The following is a 22,302-nucleotide window of genomic DNA, read 5'->3' as shown; positions in this document are numbered from 1 at the left end:
CGCCACATTTTTCATATATTTGTAAAATAAATTGAAAACTATTTATCATTTTACTTCCACTTCACAATTATGTGCCACTTTGTGTTGGTCTATCACATAAAATACATTTACGTTTTTGGCTGTAACATGACAAAATGTGGAAAATTTCAAGGGGTGTGAATACTTTTTCAAGGCACTGTGAGTATGTGTATATGTGTGTGTGTGTGTGTGTGTGTGTGTATATATATATATATATATATATATATATATATATATATATATATATATATATATATATATATATATATATATATATACACACAGTGCCTTAAAAAAATAAAGTATATAAAAAATGTATTCATATTTCTTCTGTGTATTTAGCTGTTTGGAGTTCAGATTTAGGTCTGATTGCCCAGAGTCTAATGAAAACATCCTGTTAGAACTTTTCAACAGCATTTCAATTATGAGCGCTCAGTGGTTCAGTGGCTCAGTGGTTCAGCTTAGGGCCGGTTCACACTGCAGGCGAGGCGAGGCGACTCCGACTTGCCTCGCTGCGACCTGCCGCGACCTCAGCAGCAACTTGCGGATGACTTCTGTATAGAAGTCAATGCAAATCGCCCCGAGGTCGCCCAAAAGTAGTACAGGAACCTTTTTTCTGAGTCGGAGCGACTCGAGTCGCTCCTCTCAGAACGGTTCCATTGTACAGAACGGGGGCGACTTGCAAGAGCGAGGCGAGGCGAGTCGTGTCGCCTCGCATTGCCCGCTGTGTGAACCGGCTCTTAGTGGTTCTGCGACACTGAGCCTACCAATGAGATTCATAGCACGGTGCAAAACATTGTGTTGAGTTTTCTCAACGTGCATTTGGCCAGAATACTATTCTGGCCAATATCTGTAACAAATGTTAGAAAACGAGTGCAGAGCTTCTAATTGAATTAAATGTGGTACACAAAGCTCACATATTAGACTTAATGATATCAAAACATTTCCTTTAATATGGTGTAGCTAACTTTATTTAATACATTAATAGCACTTAACTCTAGACTAATTACAAAGCACGATACCGATGAATAAGGGGATTAAACAATTGAAGATATTAATGAAATCACTCAGCTAAGCCAGTTAAAGGGGACTGACAGTCCTTTCAATCATTTGTTTAGCTATACATTTACATACAAAGGATCAGTCTGATTTAAAGGTATACCCAAACTGATGTTTGAGTTTTTGATAAATAATGAAGATACAGGAGATACTGATAACAAATGGCAGTTATGATATCTCTGGGGTTCCTGTTAGATTTTTTACTTTGTATTATGGATAATGCCACAATAGGCAAACCCTTTGCTCCAAGGTAAAGACTGAGGCATTCTCCACACAGACGTTTACCCACATACACCCAATTCCAGCAGCAAAAATCAGCAGGTGCATGCATTCAGACTGTACAAAGTAATGACGGCTGATAGCAGCTGTCGCTGTTTGCATGTAGCTGCAAACAAAGCTGTAACCTGCGGTTAGGGATGGATGTCTGAGTTTGGATGCAGTCAGATGTGCCTAGACTTTGACATTCCTCCATAATGCAGGTAACCGATTGGTGTGAAGGAGAAGGGATCTCACCGCTCCAGGAGCACACATGCAGGCTGTAAACTGTCTCTTCGGCTGGGAAGCCACAGATGCTGGCTGTTACCACTAGCAACAGATGAAAAACAAGCTCTGGACTGCCGCACTCTTCAGAAGACCACTTTTTTTTATTGGAAAATCACATCACAGCTCAACAAACACAGCGAACATGTGATTTTCCAATAAAAGAAAGTGGTCTTCTGAAGAGTGCGGCAGTCCAGAGCTTGTTTTTCGTCTGTTGCTAGAGGTAACCGATTGGTGTGTGGCTATATTTGAACAACAGCTGCTGTCAGCCTGTCATTACTTTATACAGGCTGAGCAGCTGCCGTAATGCCTGGTACACACAGGAGTTTTTTTTTTTTTGTTTGTTCAAACCAGCGGGTTGATGTTTCTAGAAATCTTGAAGTATCTATGTAATAGAGCAGGAATCTTCAAACTACGGCTCTCCAGCTATTGCAGAACTACACATCTCACAAGACATTGTAAAACTCTGGCATTCACAGACATGGCTAACCATGATGGGAATTGTAGTTCCTGAATAACTGGAGGGCCGTAGTTCGAAGACCCCTGTAATAGAGATTAGGAGAGAGGTAAGAGTTTGTAGTCCAAATAAGGAAAGCAGCCTAGTATGATGCTAAGTACAAAAAGTTTGAAAAAAATAAACCTAATACAGACAACACATCTAAGGACTGGTAAGCTCAAATATACCAAATTGTAGTTCATGGTTCTAGATACATTTTAAAAAGGAGGTTTAAAGAGGAGGAGGAGGCTGATACAGAGCCTCACCTAGTGTTTCATCTAAACTCTGCATAGTTAGAGCTGAACTCTAAAATTGTTAAGGCTACCCTTGCAGTGGGCACCTTCTGCACTGCAAGGGTTAATACCTAATGCCTGGTACACACTACATTGTTTTTTTTGCGTTCAACCCATCGGGCTAGTTAGGAGCGATGTTAGTACAGCAATCTCCCTTCTATGTTATTGCGTTCTGACAGGGGGACCGCTTCCTTCGCCAGAACACACCGTTCAGCTCTCGTAGCCCATTGACTGCGAGCTCTGATCGGATGCCGATTGGCTGCACTTTTTCCAGCATGCCCGACTGAAGCTGGACAGGCTTCTGTGCACACGGGCCAAATACTGGCCAATATGTGGCCCATGTGTACCAGCCTTTAGTCTAAAGGTAGAAGAATAAGGTAAGGTTAATGCTGCGGCTGTCCCCCACTGACTCTAAGATTGAGAATTAAAGCGGGATTCCGCTCTTTTTTTATTTTTTTATTACCTGTCTCACTGGTGGGCGAGTGCTACCTTCGATTGGCATCCACGTCCGGCGTTTATTTGACCCCCGGCGCGACAAATCTTTTCCTCAGGATGACTTATAAAAACCTGCTCTGGCGTTTTCCATTTTAACTGTGGGCGTCTGAAGCCCACAGGCATTTACTTCCTGGTATATGATGACGTCTAGCTCCCAGCATGCTCCGCTCCATCTTGCACATGCTCAGTGAGAGCAGTGACAAGGAAAGAAAAACTTTCATTGTCCCCCATGGATTCTTGGGAAATTTCCCAGGGACCATTGCGAGGACGATAGCCACGCCTACTCCCACGGGAGGACAACCCGGAAGTCAGCTGAAACATCAGAAATAAAAGGTAAGTAAATAATATTTTTTTTTTTCAGGGTTCGTTTAGGTAAGTATGCTATCTGTTGATTTTAATAACATGAACTTTCATTTTTAGGTACCAAACCACTTTAAGCAATCGTATGGTTGCTCAGTTCGCAGTCTTTATGGAGTGACTTTCCATCGCCTCTGTCTGCTGTGCTCCTCCAGTGCTCACTGGAGTGCCAGGCTATGGAGGGGGCGGGAGCTGCTGGCATGCTGAGAGGCTGAGCTAGCTAGCTGATGGTAAGGCATCTGGGTGGTATACTGACCTTAACGTTGGTATCTCTGCAGAGCCTGGATTAGCTTCGTAACATTGGCTAACAGCGGGCTCAATCAAGGTTACAAGAGATCAGAAATAAGTGCACTCCTGTCACCCAGAAGAGAAGCATGGCCAAAAAAAAAGCTTTGGCCGACTTTCTGTTTTACCACTGTTCACTATGTACACCACTGATTCAGCTACATCATGTTGATAGCATAGCTCACCTAGAAGAGGATAGGAAGAGCCCCCATATGCATCATAGGTGGAATCTGGGCTTTTGTTCCTTGTACAGTCCTTCTCAGATTTGTACTGTATACATAACTATTTTGGACTGCAAAATTTCAGGCCGTAGGTTTTTTTTTTTCCTCTCTTAAATATTAACAATGCTTTATCATTCTAAATACAGACCTATACTTGCCATTCAGTCTTTGTTTTCTATACAGTTACTTTCATGACAGCTTTTATTTTATTTTTCAATTATTCAATTGACAGCTGCTTTAGATTTGTTTTGTTGTGTAAGCTGACACAACTTTTATTTATTATCTCCTGCAGTGCTGAAAGGTGGGACGTGGCAGAATGTAATATGGAAGGAGGTATGTACACTGCTGTTTTCTTGGTGATAGATGTAAGCAGATCCTTTAGAGAGGAGCTGTCAGATCTTTGTTTGTGGGAAGCAGAATGTGCGACAAAAGCAGCTTGATAAACATTGTTTGTATTTGTCAAAAATATACACACAATTCATGGATCGGCGAGAGAATGATCCTGATTCATCTCTCAAATACTGCTCATGCACACGGACGTTTTAAAAAACTGGCTGCAAAGCTAGCTCCGATGCCTGGAAAAATTGTTGTTTTTTTACCGCGTTTTGCATTGGCGTTTTTGCGCGTTTTTGCGTGTTTTTTAGCGTTAGCGTTAAGTAGCGTTTTTTAAGAAACACATCTCTTGGCTATAGCACTCAGAAAACAAAGAAAATATGTTGCGCGTTTATGCGCGTTTTTGCGCGTTTTCCCGCGATTCGCGTTTTTACAGCTCTAGCTCCACGCCACGGAACGCACTGGTCCTGGGTTTTTTTTACAGCTTAAAAACGCCTATGCCATTTGCAGCTCAAAAACGCCTAGGTGGGCATGAAGCCATAGACTAACATGGACAGCCCTTTTTAAGCTGCAAAAAAAGCTCAAAAAAGTGGCTGTAAAAACGTCCGTGTGCATGAGGCCTAAAAAAGACGAAGTGTAGCTTGTACACTATAGAGCCAAAAGCTGCTTTTGTGAATGAGGCCTTAATGCTACAGCATAAAGAAAAAAATTGGGACAGTTGTGAATTTTTAACTACGTGACAACAATAAGGCCCTTTCTAAAGCCAGAATGATTGTCTCTCTACACACAAAGCCAGTTCCATAAAGACAAGGTTTGACAAGTTTGGTGTACAGCAGGCATATGCAATTAGCGGACCTCCAGCTGTTGAAAAACTACAAGTACCATCATGTCTCGGCCTCTGGGTGTCATACTTGTGGCTGTCAGAGTCTTGCTATGCCTTATGGGAATTGTAGTTCTGCAACAGCTGGAGGTCCGCTAATTACATATCCCTGGTGTACAGGAACATAACCTTCACGGAGCTCTGATCTCAACTCAACTGTACATCTTTGGGATGGACTGGAATGCTGATTGCAAACCAGGTCTTCTGATCCAACATCAATTGCTGACCTCACAAAAGATCTTTTGGCTTAATGAGCACAAGTACGCACAGACACACTACAAAAGCTTGTGAAAAGCCTTCCTACAAGAGTGGAGGTTGTTAAAGGGGTTGTAAATCCTTGTTTCAAAAATATAAATAAATAAATAACAAACATGCCTATACTTACCTGCTCTGGGCAATGGCTTTGCCCAGAGCAGAAATATAACGTACAGTGATCTTGCGCAAATCCTTCAGTTAAGCAACATAATCAATACATGGTGATATAAACAATAGGTAGTAAATAAATGAATATAAAAGTGAATAAAGTCCAATAAACGTAGCAAATCTATGTATATTTTCAGATTTAATATACAGTACAACCTGCAGTTGAGCTCTGGTGTTGTAACATAAGCAAATAAAGAAAAATTGGGCTTGATTTACTGGAGTTTGCAAAATATGGTGCAGCTGTGCATGGTAGCCAATCAGCTTCTAACTTCAGCTTGTTCAAAAAAAAAAAACTGAAAGTTGATTGGTCTCTATGAGAAGCTGCTCCAGGTTTTTCACTCTCCAGTTTTAGTAAATCAACGCAATTGTATTTTTAATGATTGGACAATTAATCAAGGATGCACTGTAAACAAGAGTGGTGATGGGAGATGGCAGCCTCTAAACTTATTACAATCTTATTAAAATCAGATATAAATTTCTATATAAAACCCCTTTAACCATTTGCCGACTGCCTCACGCCGATATACACCGGTAGAAGGGCTTGTACAGGCAAACTAACGTACCTGTACGTGGCCCTTTAAGAGGCGGCCATCGGGCGCAAGCGTTCCCACGGCAAGCTCAGTGAGCGGCGATCGAGTCCGAGAGGATGAACGGAGAGATGCTAATGTACACAAGCATCTCTCCGTCCTGCCTAGTGACAGTGTCACTGATCTCTGCTCCCTGTGATCGGGAGCAGAGATCGGTGATGCGTCACATGTAGCCACACACCCCCCACAGTTAGAAACACTCCCCAGGGCACACTTAACCCATACACTGCCCCCAAGTGGTTAACCCCTTCACTGCCAGTGTCATTTACACAGGAATCAGTGCATTTGTATAGCACTGATTGCTGTATAAATGACAATGGTCCCAAAAATGTGTCACAAATGTCCGATGCATCCGCTATAATATTGCAGTCACAATAAAAATCGCTGCCATTACTAGTAAAAAATAATAATTTATTAATAAAATTAATAAAAAGGCCATAAAACTATCCCCTATTTTGTAAATGCTATAACTTTTGCGCAAACCAATCAATAAATGCTTATTGCAATTTTTTTTTACCAAAAATATGTAGAAGAATACGTATCGGCCTAAACTGAGGGAAAAAAATGTTTTTTTATATATTTTTGGGGGATATTTATTATAGCAAAATGTAAAAAATAATGCTTTTTTTTTTCAAAATTGACGCTTTTTTTGTTTATAGCGCAAAAAATAAAAACCCAGGGGTGATCAAATACCACCAAAAGAAAGCTCTATTTGTGGGGAAAAAAGGACGCCAATTTTGTTTGGGAGCCACGTCGCACGACCGCGCAATTGTCAGTTAAATTGATGCAGTGCCGAATGACAAAAAGTGCTTTGGTCAGGAAGGGGATAAATTCTTCCAGGGCTGAAGTGGTTAAAGTGGAGCTACACTGCATCTGAGCTCCACAAAACAAAAACACAATTTAATTCATTTTTAATTTATTTAAAGAAAACTTACCCACCCATCCCTGTCTCCATGCTCCCAATAACCCCTAGCATTTCTGTCCATGGCCATCTTGAGTAAGGGAAGATGATTCATGTAACATTTACTTCCTGGAATCCATCTGCCCTTACTGTAGCTCAGATGTTCTGTCAGATTAGGCGACCCGTCAGAATTGGTGTCGTAGGGGAAGTTACGTCACCGCCATCTTGCTACACCCCGCACTCACCCACAGCAAGGATACAGTGAGAAGGTGGCAAGCGGACATCTTTTTACACCCTTTTTACAAGGTGAAATACAGTATTTAGAAATCCGACGGACTGTTTACATGTTGAATTTTAAAAAGCAGCGGCAAACCTGCTGATCTCACAGGTTTACTAATCTAATAGAACACCTCTGCTTTTATAATTCAGCATGTAAATAGCCTGATGGCTTTCCAAATACTGTATTTGGCCATATAAGCTCCGTTTACTGTTAAAAGTAAGTGTGAAATGCAAAACTCTGGTGGCTGTAACAAGATGTCCACTTGCCCCCTTTTCGTGTATCCTTACATGTAGAGGAGTGTGGGGTGTAGCAAGATGGTGGCGACGGAACGTCACTTCCGTTACCATTTCTGACGGGTCGCCATATCTGAGACAGAACACTGGCATGCAGACAGGAGGGTGATGGGAACCCCTCTCCTCCTGAAGACTCCTGGGATGTATGACACAATTTGCCAAGGCCTGGAAATATGGAAGTAACTGAAGAAATGTAAAAGACAAATACTGTAAATATGATATGCTATCGATTTACTAAAGCTAGCAGCATAAGGATTAAAAAATAATCACTGTTGATTGTGTGAAGTTCTGCTTTAAAAAATAAATACGAGTTAACTGTTTTAGATATGTTTTAGTTACGTACTATGCTTTGGTCAGAGATGTGTGTATTTTATTATACTTTACTTTTGCTCCTTGGAAGGGCTGATGTGAGTGATGATTAAGGACAGACATTGTGTGCTCTCTTTTTCCCCTGCCTGCTTCTTGGCTGCCCCTGGATGGACAGGTGGCAGTGGGAGACATTGTGAAAGTGACCAATGGCCAGCATATGCCAGCTGATATGATCATTTTATCTTCCAGGTCAGATGATTCTTTATTTGGGTGTCACTTTTCTTCACTTTGCTAAGCTGATCCAAATTACATTTTGCATTGTGTCTAGCTTTGCAGACTATAGATTTATGGTACAATTTTAAGATTCATTACTCAATGAAGCATTATAAATATGCCACACATTTAAAGATAGAGGATAGGTAATATTGAACTGAATAAGCAGCATGTATTATTATTTTAATTCTTTTATATATTTATTGTACATTGCATTATTATGACCATTATTGGTAGGTGAAAAAGTTCTAAAACTAGCTAGTTGCCACGTTATACAGAAAGCAGCCAATCAGAATTCATCTTTTATTTTTAAGGAACAAGAATTAGAAATAGTTGCCAAGTGCGATAACTACACTTTTTTGCTCCAGTTTTCATACATTAGCTCTACAGATATCTGTGCCTGTGTGCAGGGGCGGACTGACAACTCATGGGGCCCCCGGGCAATAGGATATTATGGGGCCCCCCAGTATACACACACACAGTATACACATACATGTACACACAGTATACACAGACATGTTTCTATTGACTGAGACGGTACTAGAGAGGTGGGGCAGCTATAATCTCTGGATTTTTAGACCAAAAGGACGTCAGTAAGGGACATTTCAGAAACAAAATGTAAAAAAAAAACAGATTTTTACATACTGTTCCTGGTTTTACTTAGGATGGCAACCCTGATAGGGCCCCCTAGTGGCCTGGGGCCCTCGGGCAGTGCCCGAGTGGTCGAATGGTCAGTCCGCCCCTGCCTGTGTGAACATTGCAGTTGTAGCTAGCGGCTTAGTGCAGCTGAAGTGCAGGAACTCAAAGCAGTCATTTAGCAGTCTTTCACTAATCATACAAATCACACTTGATATTTGCATTGTAAAGTTGCGCATAGACATGCAAAGCCGTGACCTGACCACCTTCAGTCACTGGGACCAGGCTTTATAGTCATAAAAACAGTTGCGCAGCAAAATGCTTGCATTTATATGAATGGGGAGGGGAGAGAAGCACCACAGAGAGGTGCTGACAGTGCTACTTATTTATTAAGGGTAACAGTAATTTAAAGTGTATCTAAGACCAAGAACAAAAATCTATTTTTTTGCAGCTTACCAGTCCTTAGATGAGATGGCTGCATTTGTTTTATTTTTCCAGGCTTTTTTACCTTTTATTCTGCCTTGGTGTAATAACACACTGCCTGTCTTGGGGTGACCACGCTTAATCTCTATACTTATCTATAGGGAAACAGCATTTTTTTTCTCATCTCCATTACTGTTAGGAAGAGGTGTTCTGTAGTTCAGAGGAGATAGCTGCTAAGGCAAATACGATTGTCTGACCTTTCAGATCACAGGACATTACAAGGAAACAAGTTTTGTGACAAGAACAGGTACTTTCCATACTTACTGAAACTGTAGTTAGCTTAAAAAAGAAAAAATCTAAAGAGGTTGTCACTTCTAAATACTGGTAAGCAACAATATATAACATTTTTGTTCTTGGGTTTAGCTATACTAGCACTGTAAGTGGAGCTGTTATGCTTTGCACTGTTTGCATTCAGTGGTGGTGAGGCCTTGTTCCCCATACACACAATCAGAAATTCCACCAGAAAAAAAACAGGATGGTTTTTCCGATGGAATGCCACTCAAGCTTGCTTTGCATACACACGGTCACACAAAAGTTCTCTCAACTTTCGACTGTCAAGAATGCAGTGACATACAACACTATGACGAGCCAAGAAAATTAAGTTCAATGCTTCCGAGCATGCGTCAAATTGTTTCTGAGAATACATGATTTTTTGAGCATCCAAATTGCATGCAGACGAACGCATTTTCGGATAGGAACTTTTTCCGACTGAAAATAGAGAACATGCTTTTGCTGGCTGGAATTCTGCCAGCAAAAGTCCGATGGAGCATACACACGGTTGGAATTTCTGACCAAAAGCTCACATCCGACTTTTGCTGTCAGAGTTTCTGATCGTATGTATGGGGCATTAGGGATGTTTCACAGCTACTTCTGAACTTACAGTTCGGGGTTTCTACCTCACATGAATGCATGCACATACTAGGACAAATTTAGAAAGGATACAATTACCATTATGTCTTTGGAGTGTGGGAGGAAACCAGAGTACATGGAGGAAACCCACACAGGTACAGAGAGAACATGTAAACTCCATGCAGGTTGTGGCATGGTTGGGATTTAAACGTATCACCCTAGTGCTAGGGCGACTCTTTATGGAAGAAAATATTATACAGTGGTAAACATCTGCTTCCAAACATACAATAGAATTTGAATTAGGAATTGCATAATAATTTATGTATATTTTATGAATATTGAAATAGGCACAATGCAAAATAATTTGTCAGTTTGTTTGATGTGGCTGTAACTGCTGTGATTGTTTTATTTGTGTACATTTGTGCTGTTCTTGTGTGTCAAAAGATGTTACTACAGGTTTACTATTTTATACCACATTACACCCTCAGCAGTACTACAAAACTACTTCCCTAGCGTATGTTTTCTAACACATGAACAGCCTTTATTTAGTACATGATGATACACTATGTTGTCAAACGTATTGGGACGCCTGCCTTTACATGCAGTCTTAGTCTGTAGGGTTTAGTATTGAGCCGGCCCACCCTTTGCAGCTATAACAGCTTCAACTCTTCTGGGAAGGCTGTCCACAAGGTTTAGGAGTGTGTCTATGAGAATGTTTGACCATTTTTCCAGGAGCTCATTTGTGTGGTCAGGCCCTGATGTGGACGAGAAGGCCTTGCTCTCAGTCTACATTCCAATTCATCCCAGAGGTGTTCTATCAGATTGAGGTCAGGACTCTGTGCAGACCAGTCAATTTCCTCTATCCCAAACTCACTCTACGAAGTCTTTATCTACCTTGCTTTGTGCATTGGTCCAAATAATTTGGTGGAGGGGTGATTATGATGTGGGGTTGTTTTTCAGGGGTTGGGCTTGGCCCCTTAGTTCCAGTGAAGGAAACTCTTAAGGTGTCAGCATATAATACATTTTGGACAATTTCATGCTCCCTACTTTGTGGGAACAGTTTGGAAATGTCCTCTCCCTGTTCCAATATAACTGTGCACCAGTTCACAAAGTAAGGTCCATAAAGACATGGATGGGCGAGTTTGGGGTGGAGGAACTTGACTGGCAATGCTAGCTACAGTATGCTTTCCAGGTCCAGAGCTGCTGGCCTTGCCTTGTCCCTGAAGACTTACTGAGTGAGTGGGTTGGTCACACTGAACACTTGGAGCTCATTCATTTGCATAAATCACTGGGCACGTGAATTTCTTGTTGCCTCTTACCTTAAACGTATATATGTTGCTTTTCTTCCATGCAGTTGCAATGTATAAGCCCTTGTACACACGATCGGAGATTCCGACGGAATGTGTCCGATAGGAGCGTTTTGTCGGATATTCCGACTGTGTGTGGTCTGCATCGGAATATCCGTTGGACCAACTTTTCCAACTTGCCGGAAATATTTTCCGACAAAATGCTCCGATCGGACATACTCTGATCATGTGTAGAGAATTCTGATCGGACAAAGTGCCACGCATGCTCAGATCAAATTCCTACATCAAAGCTATTGGCTACTAGCCTGAACGTAGTCCCATCGTAACGAAATTACATCATCACGTTCTGAAAGATCGGATTTTCCGACAACTTTGTCCGACCGTGTGTATGCAACAGTTTCGGACAAGATCCGTCAGACAAAATCCGACGGATTTGGTTGTCGGAATCTCCGACCGTGTGTACAAGGGCTAATAGTAGACAGGGAGGTACAGTCCTCCTGTACTGGGTGCCTCTCAGCTCACTTTCTATTAATGACTGTAGCACTGTTTGCAGTACACCTCATAGTACCTCGTTTCCACTGAGCAGATCGGTTCGGGTTGGTTCGGTACGGTACGCTATTTTGAGTGTTTCCATTATGAAAGTGGCCCATACAACTGAACCGTACCGCACCATTCACTATTCATGCTCCTGCTTCAGATGTGGGGGCCATAGAAAATGGTACAGTGCGGTTAGGGCGGAGCTACTGGCATCACACAATACATTCCACTGATTGGCGGACAGAAAAAACCTCAATGCTCATGTCAAAGGCATTTTTTCTAAACCCTGTATGGCCCCTGTTGGTCTTTTGAAGTCTATTCTGTCCTTGGAGTCTTCTTTAGCTCCTTTCAACTGAGTTCTTTACCAAGGTCATGTAAGACTTTATGGCCCAAATCACCCAGTCATTTGCTGATTATGATCTCAGAGGCTGAGGTCTCAGAGGCTACAAGAGTGCCCTCTGCTGCAAATTCTATATCTGATTAACCTGCAGTCTTGCAGGAACTGATGAGCCTACCCCTCAGGAGTCTACTGCTCCGCAGAAGTGCAGTACCGCAATCTACTGCTTTGGTTTTTACTGAAGCAGTGTGCACCACTCTTAAGAATCTAGAGGATCAGTATGTTGCTTCTATACCTGCTATCTTCAGACTGGGGTTGTTTAAAGCTCCTAAGGCCACAAAGACTTTCCCTTTGCATCCACCTTCCAACTGTTTATCCGTGGAGAGTGAAAGTATATTGATAAGGTATCTGCTTCTTCCAAGCACTTATAAGCCCTGTATCTGTTTGAGGATTTGTACAGGAGTGGTTCATTTCCACTGTGGATCCAGCTGTGTCTTGTCTTAATAAGATACTTACTTTGCAGAATGCACCTGTCTTCAAGAACCTTACCAATGAGCAGTTGGAAATCCTAAAGCTTTATTCTCTCTGTCAAGTCCTGCCCTCCTCCTGATCCTGACTTTGACTTTACGGTCAAACCATATCACTTCTGTGGTTCATCCCTTGCTTATGGAGCATGCAGAGCAGATAACTGTAGCATTAACGTTCAGTTGTGATGGTTGGCTGGAAGCTAATCACTTTGTAGTGCTGTATTGTGACGCCTTTGTGCAAGAAGCATTTTACCGGCATGGCCTTCAAGGAACAAAGTCTCATAGGACTGGCTCATGATAATATTAACAAGGATGCTACTTGTTGCAAAAGCTCATATCTTCCTTGGATAAAAGAAAACAACTTTTGTGAATCACCTATTTAGTTTCTTCACTTCCCCACCCTCCACAATGAGACCACCCAAGCAAGGCTCCAAGTCCACCTGCAAGAGCTCAGAAACTTTGGTGCAGAAGGTGGTATCCCAAGGCTCCCTGTATGGTGCCTGAGGAGGGGTACACCTGTATGGTGTACCCCTCCTCAGTTTTTTACCTCTAGTTCCAGTGGCAGAAAGGCTTCAGGGTTCATACTTCAATCTGTTCAACATTCCCAAACTCAAAGGACACATGCACCCCATTACCTCCATGACGCCATCTTCCCAGCGCATCAGCGATTACTATGCTTTTATGTTGGGCCCCTGCACTACCAGTTTGTGGCGCATTGTTCCTTGCCCCCTTTTTGTTTGCACCTTGGTTATTTGCTAAGCTGCCAGGTCCGGTATTAGCCCTCCTGCACTCTTGTCACATCTTCATTGAAGATTACTTAGGCAACCTCTTGTTGTGGGGACAGGGTTCTCGGACTATGTATCTTTAACTGTCCAGACATTACAGCAATTTAGATGGGTCCTTATAGCATCTAGTTACAGTATCACAATGTACCAGTCTCTTGGTATTTGCATTCGTTTTATTTTTTTCCACTTTTTTCCCTGTATTTACACCTGGTAATCCTGCCATTAACACACACCCTGTTCTCGAGTGACAACCATACTGAGCAGTGTTGCCACCCTAGTAAAGGGTATTTTGTATAGCAAGGAACAGTGCTAACTGATAACTTCCTGCACTCTTTTCTTCAGAATTGTTATCAGCTAACAAGATTTCTATCTGGATGAACAGCTATTTTATGCACATATCCAACAGATATAATAAATCACTTTAAATGTACATTATGAATTTAAAAGACTAAAAGGGAGAAAATAAAAAAATATAATAAAGTTTACACTTCAATTCAAAAATTGTCACTGGATCTGACTCATCATTTGAAGTATCTGGGTCTAGTTCTAGACACCGCTCTGGCTAAAAGTTTCCATTCACAAGAGAAATGCAAGACACTCTTTTCTCAGACTCAAACCCCCTAGTCCAGGAGTCATCGAATCTCCTATTTTGAGAGTCCTAGGTCTAATCGTGGCCTCCTTTGGGCAGTTCAGTTTGCCCAGGTTCACTCCAGACCTCTGCGATGCAACATTCTGTCCTTTTGGAACAAGTCTATACCGGAAGAATTATAACTCTAGTGGGACTTTGAAAGGTAAACTTCTCTCTTGTATATAAAGGCGTAGGGTATGAGTATAAGATATTTATTTAAAAGTAATAGTAGATGAACACAATCTACATATAAACAAATGAAAATACAATATAGACAAGTGGATATACAGGATGCACAAAATATGATCAAAAATAGACATGCAATACATAAGGTACAATCATGGCTCCGTTGTATGTGTTATACAAACAAGGAAAAATCTTTTTCCTTGTTTGTATAACACATACAATGAAGCCATGATTGTACAGGCTGCAGTTCAGGCTGTTGGAGTCTATCTCTCAGCACGTTTCTTTCAGAAATAAATATTCTCTTTTACCATCTCAGATGGACCCCAAAAGGGTACATCGGCTGCTTGTTCCACCATCTCTGGGAAGCTCAGGCAGACCATTATTCAAGCCTATGGTTTTGAGGATTGGTTTCACCCTTTCCTGTCAAAGGGAGCTCTACAATAATAAATTTACATATTCTGAAAAAGTAAAAACAATTTATTTCCTCACCTCGATAGCTATAGGCATTATGGAGCCTTCCAATATAAACATACAGCAAGCTGTTATAAACTGACTGAAACACAACTTTAGCCCTGGTTCACATTGCAGCGATTTGGCATGTGATTTGAATATGTCAAATTGCATGCCAAATTGGTGGCTTTTGCCAGCAGTGGCACCGTCTGAATCGGTGCAGGGCTGCATTTCTGTACTACGGTACTTTTTTACTTTTTGGGACTTCAGGGTGCGATTTAAGTAGACATCTGTGCAGAAACCCATTTCATTTAATTCCGGTGTTCTGCCGTATAGTGTCCGGCCATCAAATAGTGTCCGCCCCGTACTGCGCATGCGCAGTACGGAGCAGACGAAGCTTCGGAAAATCTCCGAAGCTGAACGGCGCCTGCGCCGTGAGTGGAGGTGGTAGCCCCACCATCCAAGCGGACATAGGGTTGTAAATATTAGAGGGCCCCTCGCCGGCGAGCTTCGCTCCCCACGCTTCAGGCTCGGCCTCGCTGCGCTCAGCTCTTTTTTATTCCTACTCTATGTCCAATTGGATAGTGGGGCTAGAACCTGGACTCACGGCGCAGGCGCCGTTCATCCTCGGCAATTTTCGGAATCTGTGTTGCTGTGTACTGCGCATGCGCAGTACGCAGCGGACACTATCGGATGGAGGACGTTATATGACAAGACACCGGCTGTCAGTGTGAACCTGGGCTTAATGTCTCTGTTCTGAGATTTCAGGATATTTAACAATGAATTACTTCACAGTACTGGCAGCTAGAGAGGTCAGTGATGGCTTATTTTATAGAACTATTACTGGTAAAGAACTTCATTAATAAGTACGTTACATTTCAAAGTTTGAACACAGTTGCACTTTAAAGGTGCGCTGTGAATTAGTCCAGTTCACATCCCTGCGGCAGTGCAGGGATGTGAACTGGACAAATAGAAATACATGATATTTTTACTTGTAATTGCATTCTCATGCTATAAAGTGCACATGTTTACTGTATGAGAGAAAAGTGTGAGGGGCCCTTATGGATATTGTGTATAGTCTCTCTTTAAGTTCATCGTAATACAGAAAAAGAGTATTTTCTGCTGTGTTTTGTCTCTGCATTGTGGTGGCATTATCCTTCATTTTTCATACTCCCATTACATTGCATGACATGGGTTCATCTGTGTTTGTGTGAAAAGCCTGTGTGCCTTGGCCTGATTTATGATATCTGGAGGAATGGAAAAAAAGTGTTATCATCCAATCAGCACTACTTTTTTTGACCTGCCTGAAAAAAATGGAAATTGTGGCCTATTGGTTGCACAAATGCACAATCTCCTTTAGTTTTATTAAATCAGCCCATGGTTCTTAGTAAACTGAAGCTTTCCTTTTTCATGTGTCTTGTAAAGTTCATATAATAAAGTAATTTACTTAATTAGTCAACTTTGTAAATTATACTCATTACTGTAATTTTTGTTCTTTGCTTGTAAAGTCTCTTAAAGTTAATTGTTTCTAGTGGGAAATGTTCACAATTTATTTGCTTCTATGTGTAAAGTTTATGAATGCTATAGTTTCAATGGAATATTCTTAACAGATTATGAAAACTACTACTAAAATGAAGCTGTGGCCAGGCTATGAACCTACATATTCTTAAAGAGGAACTGCAGTCTGCTCACATATTTTGTAATAAAAACACCTTTGCCATTCTGAAGCTTCCCTCCAACCACTCTGCATATTATGTTATATATACTGTGATTCTGTACTTGCCAAATATGCTACAAAACTCCCTTGTGATAAAAAAAGAATAATAGTGAGTATAATGTGCATCAGTAAACAGCCAGCATATATAAAGGGCTCTCGGCAGACGTACCACACATCTGCCTGCAAATATTACGAACCAGGCATCCACAAATTGTGTAAAATATTCTGGACTGCTAAACCATCATGTGCATAATTTTTTAACATAAATGGTCACTAGATGCAAACAATTATATAAGTGCAATGCGAATCAATACATAGACAGAGAAGAAACCAAAACAAAACATTATTATATTATGTGAGGTAATCTGATTTTTCACCCCATCACCTTTGCCGGTTAGCACTCTTGAATAAAATACTAGTGAATATAGGTAATTATTGTACTTACAAAAAAACAATTCCATAGAATGATTACGTTTATTATAAACGATATATAAAAACACATCCATTCAGTGACGCAGTGCTTCCTGACTACGTCATTATGACGAAACGTACGTCAAGGCATCTGATCATACGTTAATTTCGGTCACTACTGGTTTTCGGCTGAACAGGCGGTGGAACTCATGCCGCTCACCGCAAGTGGGAGCAAGCAGCACAGCGGCTCCACACCTCACCTGATATTGCTGAGCCTGTTACCTCCAGTGCCGAGGCTAGGCACTTACAAAGTAAGTGACCACTTGGCCTTTTGTTTTTGCATATCTTTTATAATAAACAGAATTATACTATGGAATGGTTTTTTCTACTTTTTCTGAACATTTTGGCAGCCAAATTTTGGAGGCCAGTCCCACTTGGCCTATCTTATTAATTAAAGAGGTCATGGTGGTCTGGTAAGTAGGATACTTACCTGTACTCGCCGGGTGTTAATTTATTCAAAAGTGCAATGGTGATGGTGTGAAAAATCAGATTGCCTCACATAATATAATGACTATAAATCATGTTTTGTTTTGGTTTCTTCTCTGTGTATTGATTCACAATGCACTTTTATAATTGTTTTCGTCTAGTGACCATTTATGTTCAAAAATGATGGACATGATGGTTTAGCAGTCCAGAATATTTTACACAATTTGTGGATGCCTGGTTTGTAATATTTGCAGGAAGATGTGTGGCATGTCTGCTGGGAGCACTTTATATATGCTGGCTGTTTACTGATGCACATTATACTATTATTATTTTTCATGAATTTATTATTATATTTATATAGTATTGTTCACATTTGTTTATGAAATAACAAGCACTTTACTGTTACACCAAAACATCATCAGTTCCCCCTTATCACTATACATCCCCCAGAAATCTCCCTTCACTGAGTCTGGATGCAACCATTTTAACTGTGGGCAGCTGAATCTGCTGCCTGTTCACTTCCTGGAATTCCACAGACACACAGAGGCACACCTCCAGCTCTGCAGCCCGGCAGCTCTCATTGGCCCTCTTATATCTCACCCCCTCCCTTCCTGGCAAACTCTCACAAGAGCTGTGCATGATATCATCATAAGCCTAGGCTAGTGACCAGACAAGAAATGGGAAGTCTGCTATATAAGGTATTTACTGGCAGAAAAAAAAAGTTTTACTATCCAAAGTTAAAACAACAAGGGCAGAAGATTTAATAGATGGAAAGAGGAAAAAAATTACTCCGCTTTAACTGCTTCTGGAAATTGGACACAAATGAACTCTAACAATTTCAAAAGCACACCTCGGGCTTATCTCCTATGCCCTGCTAATTTTTTTCCACTGTTGACACCCCTGAATGCTATTGATGGCAAATCTTATTTCTCCTGTGTAAAATTACACTTACAGATTTTGGTAGATATTTATGTTGCAAATTAGGGATACAGTTACTTGCAAGCTAGGCTCTCTCTCTCTCTCTTTTAGCAAAGTCTTTGGGACAGATTTACAGTGTATTAGCGACCCATGCGCCTTTAATCCTTGGCAGCCAACTATGCACAGGGCTGCAATTTATTACAGAAGATGAGACAGATTTTCATTTAAGCGGATGCAGAATTAAGAATTGGGTAGGGTCAGGTTTCATTAAGTTTGCTGTTCTACATTACAGCACCTAAGGGAGTAATTTATGACTCAGGCTATAACCTTGTATTAAATCTATTCCAAATCTTTCTCACTGATTCTGTTTAGCATTGCATTGTTGTGCAACAAAATTGTTAAATGTCCCCCACTGTCTGCAAGTATTATTACAGTCTAACTAAAGGCAAAACTTTTCTTGTTTTCAGTTTGGATAGAATAAGAAGAGTTATAGCCCACCTCATTTTATTTTTTTATTTTTTTTTGCCATCTGTGTCCCATTGGAGAGATTTCGCTTCACTTCCTGTCCCATAGCCAAAACAGGAAGTGAGAGGTAATCCTTCCAAAGTGTGAAAATCCCGGTGTGTCACTAGTGTCCCCATTGGAAGATTTCACCTCTATTAGTGGTCTGATGTCAAAATGTAGTATTTTCTTTTACTTTCATTTTGGTGATAACAGTAAACAGGACAAATAGAGGGGTGAATATCCCTTAGGCTCCTTTCATACTAACCAACTTCAAATTGGTGTGATTTTCAGTGCAACTTTGGAGTTCAACTTTGATAAGACTTTTACATTTTCTTGCATTGAAGTCGTGTCAAAGTTGAATCATAGTGCGGGAACCTCTTCTGAAGTGGCAGCGACTTCAGTAGTGTCAATTGGAACGGCTCTCATAGAGATACATGGCATTTCACATGTCCTGCAACTTTGGGTCTCACAAGTTGGATCCTAAGGCTGGCTATACACAGAGCAAATTTCTTTCCTGCAACCACGGGTTGCAGGAAAGAATTCACTAGATTCCCCCATCCACACAGACAGTGCTGATGCTGGAATCCCTCCTGACTAGGCATTGTCTTCTCCTGGTGATGGATGCTGTCCCTGCTGGGAAAAGACAGTGATTTTTGCTAGTGGCTTAAGCAGCTGCTTGTCACAATCACAAGAGAATCCGGTAGGCTGGTTGTACCCAAGTTGGTCAGTCGATCAACTTGCTACATTCAGCCTGCCCATTAATGGTTTGAATCTCAGCTGGTTCCTGGTGAATCAGCCAAGGTTCAAACCATGTATGGCCTGCCTGAGTCACACAAGTGTGAAGGCTTGGCTCACATCTATGCAGGTTGCAGTTTGCATATTCCAGGTGCATTTTGCGTTTTTCAATACACATTTTTGATCCATTGAAGTCTATTGAACCAAAAAACTGAAAAATTCACAGATGTGAACTACATCCATAGGGAATCATGTTAAATGGACTGTAGCGTGTTTCTGCAAAACTGAAAATGCATTAAAAAATGCATAGGTGTGAACCAGGGCTAATGGGGACACGCCAATAAAAACTGACTAATCTCCCACCACTACCATCCAAACCTACAAAAAAAAAATGTTTTGCCTTTAGTTACACTTTCAGAAACACATTACAACATTACAATGTAACAACTTTATTTCTATATTGTATGCTCTCTATTTCCTTCACATGTAGGTTCAAGGGAATTGATCTGCATGTGACATGCAACAAGTTGCTAAAGTGGTTGTAAACCCTTACAACACACTTTGACCTACAGGTAAGCCTAGATTAAGGCTTACCTTTAGGTCCAAGAAATATCTCCTAAACCTACACGGTTTAGGAGATATTTGCCAGAAGACAGGCACCGCTGTCTACGGCGCATGCGCCATAGACATCGGCACGCAGGCGCCCTGAGTGCGGCATTGTCAACAACGAAGATGCCGCGTGTCGGCTCCCGTGCGCATGCGCGGGAGTGACGTAATCGCGGCTTCACCGAATGACAGCGGCGAAGCTGCAAGACCCCACCGAGAACATGGATGCGCCGGAACAAGGGACAGCGGTGACATCACTGGCTCCTGTGTCAGGTAAGTGACACATAATGGACTACTATGCGATGCATATTAGTCCATTATGCTTTGCTTTTGCAGGGAATGAAAGAGGAAGTAAACTCATCAGGGTTTACTTCCTCTTTAAATAAATTTTTTCCTCCTTAACTTTTAGTAACCTTTTACTTGTTTCTACCCTTCTCCCCATAGCTATTATTTTTCTGCTGATTATGTTTTCTTTTTTTCTCCATTGATATTAAAACTTTTTTGTTTTTCTTTTGCTTGTTAACATTTTCAGAGTTGGATGACGTTAAAACAATTATTATTATTAGTTTTTTTTAATGAGATGCATTTACTATAACTTGCATGCTCTTGCTATTTTAGCTATTCTCACTTCTTGCTTTGCTAACTGTGCCCCAGCCATGGGGGCCGCATGTGCCTGTTGGGACCTATGGAGTCTTGCCAGAATCTCCAGTTTGTGCTCATTCCCGTTTAGAACTACAACCTTATGTGCAACTGTTTCCAGCACCACACACCCAGGTAGAGAAAGAAGGACACAGAGCCAAGCCAGACCTTGTCTCCACCACCAACAGTGACTGAAATTTGTCGTCGCGGCTTTGGTTCTACGTCCCTTTAAAAAAATTTGCAAAATAAAAAGGCACTTTTATTTAGATTGTAAACTACTTTGCCATAATTTGTATCTTAAATGTAATTTTAGTGTCATGAACAGGACAGGTATAAATATAAAATATGCATTTTTTAATCTGCTGTCACTAACTATTTTAAAAATAATACTTGTCAAAAAAAAACAACAACATTTTTTTGTTTTTGTTTTGTTACATGTTTTTATCTATGGGTTGCACATAAATAATAAAAAAAATGCAAGACTGAACATTTAACAAGCAGCATAGGCGTGCGCACAAGGTGTGCTGGGGGGGCCTGGGCACACCCTAATCACTCTGTGCAATGCAGATTTCCACTGCCGAACGCCCCTACGCCTGTGGTAGCTGAGGCTACAGAGAAAGGGACTGGGGAATCTGTGTCTTCAGTCCCTTTCTTTGCTATTTCACCAAAGCCCCTCAATCGGGCTCCTAAGAAATTGTAAAATATATATATATACATATTGTAAAAAATAAAATAAAAAAATTACATTGAAACAAATAATAACAAAATGAAATAATAAAACTAAAAATCTACTGACACCAATCTTATCCCTACTGACTACTGCACATGTGTGTTTGAGCTTTGGGGTGCACACCCTAATGCAATAGGATGCACATACCTATGACAAGCAGTAAATAAGCTTTACAATTGTCAAGTAATTTATATTCAAAATTTACAGCAGAAGCACCAAAGTTGTTCAAGGCCTTCTTTCAGCAGCACAGCTTCCCCTGCTCCCCCTCCCAGCTGTGACTCAGATGGCTTCCATCCTTCTAACTTAAACACAGAGCAGGAGCTCTGAAAGTCATGTGCTGTGCTGCCGGAGAGGACTTGAACATTTAAATGCTTCTGCTATGAAGATGAATTGCTGAACAGTGCTTGCTACAGAAGTCATTAGGGGCTTGCTTAAAATTTTATTACTGTTTATTAGGAAAAACGATAAAGAATTAAATGTCATAGCCTAGCCACAGGATAACTTTATTGTAGCCTTAAATAACTCAAAGTTCCCTGAACCTCAGGTCAGATTATCGATCAAGGGTGAAATAGGGAAGCTTATTTCCACCCTTAGAATTTCTATAGACATCAGATGATGGTTGGAGCTTCTGACTGCTGTGCACAGTAATGTTATAGAACCATTGTGACATTGACTTATGTAATTGTATACATGATAGCCTCTTTTGCACTTAGCAATCTCCCTGCACAGGGTTCACTTTCGTATAACCATAATGATTGCTTCGAAATTGAATTTCAGAGTAAGAAACA

The 22,302-nt window shown here is 41.0% G+C and overlaps 1 protein-coding gene across 1 annotated transcript in view; it reads left to right on the top strand.

Annotated features, from left to right (window-relative positions):
* ATP8A2 (ATPase phospholipid transporting 8A2) overlaps positions 1–22,302 on the top strand; it is a 1,022,388-nt gene that overhangs the window by 201,742 nt on the left and 798,344 nt on the right. The window contains exons 6-7 of the mRNA XM_077484049.1: positions 4,057–4,097; positions 7,946–8,019. Of these exons, the coding sequence (XP_077340175.1) occupies positions 4,057–4,097; positions 7,946–8,019 (115 nt within the window). The remainder of the gene's footprint in view (positions 1–4,056; positions 4,098–7,945; positions 8,020–22,302) is intronic.

Source organism: Lithobates pipiens, unplaced genomic scaffold (assembly GCF_037356315.1).
Source record: "Lithobates pipiens isolate NorthernLeopardFrog02 unplaced genomic scaffold, aLitPip1_a1.2 Scaffold_16, whole genome shotgun sequence".
Classification (NCBI taxonomy): domain Eukaryota; kingdom Metazoa; phylum Chordata; class Amphibia; order Anura; family Ranidae; genus Lithobates; species Lithobates pipiens.
This window is presented reverse-complemented; position numbering and strand designations above follow the sequence as displayed.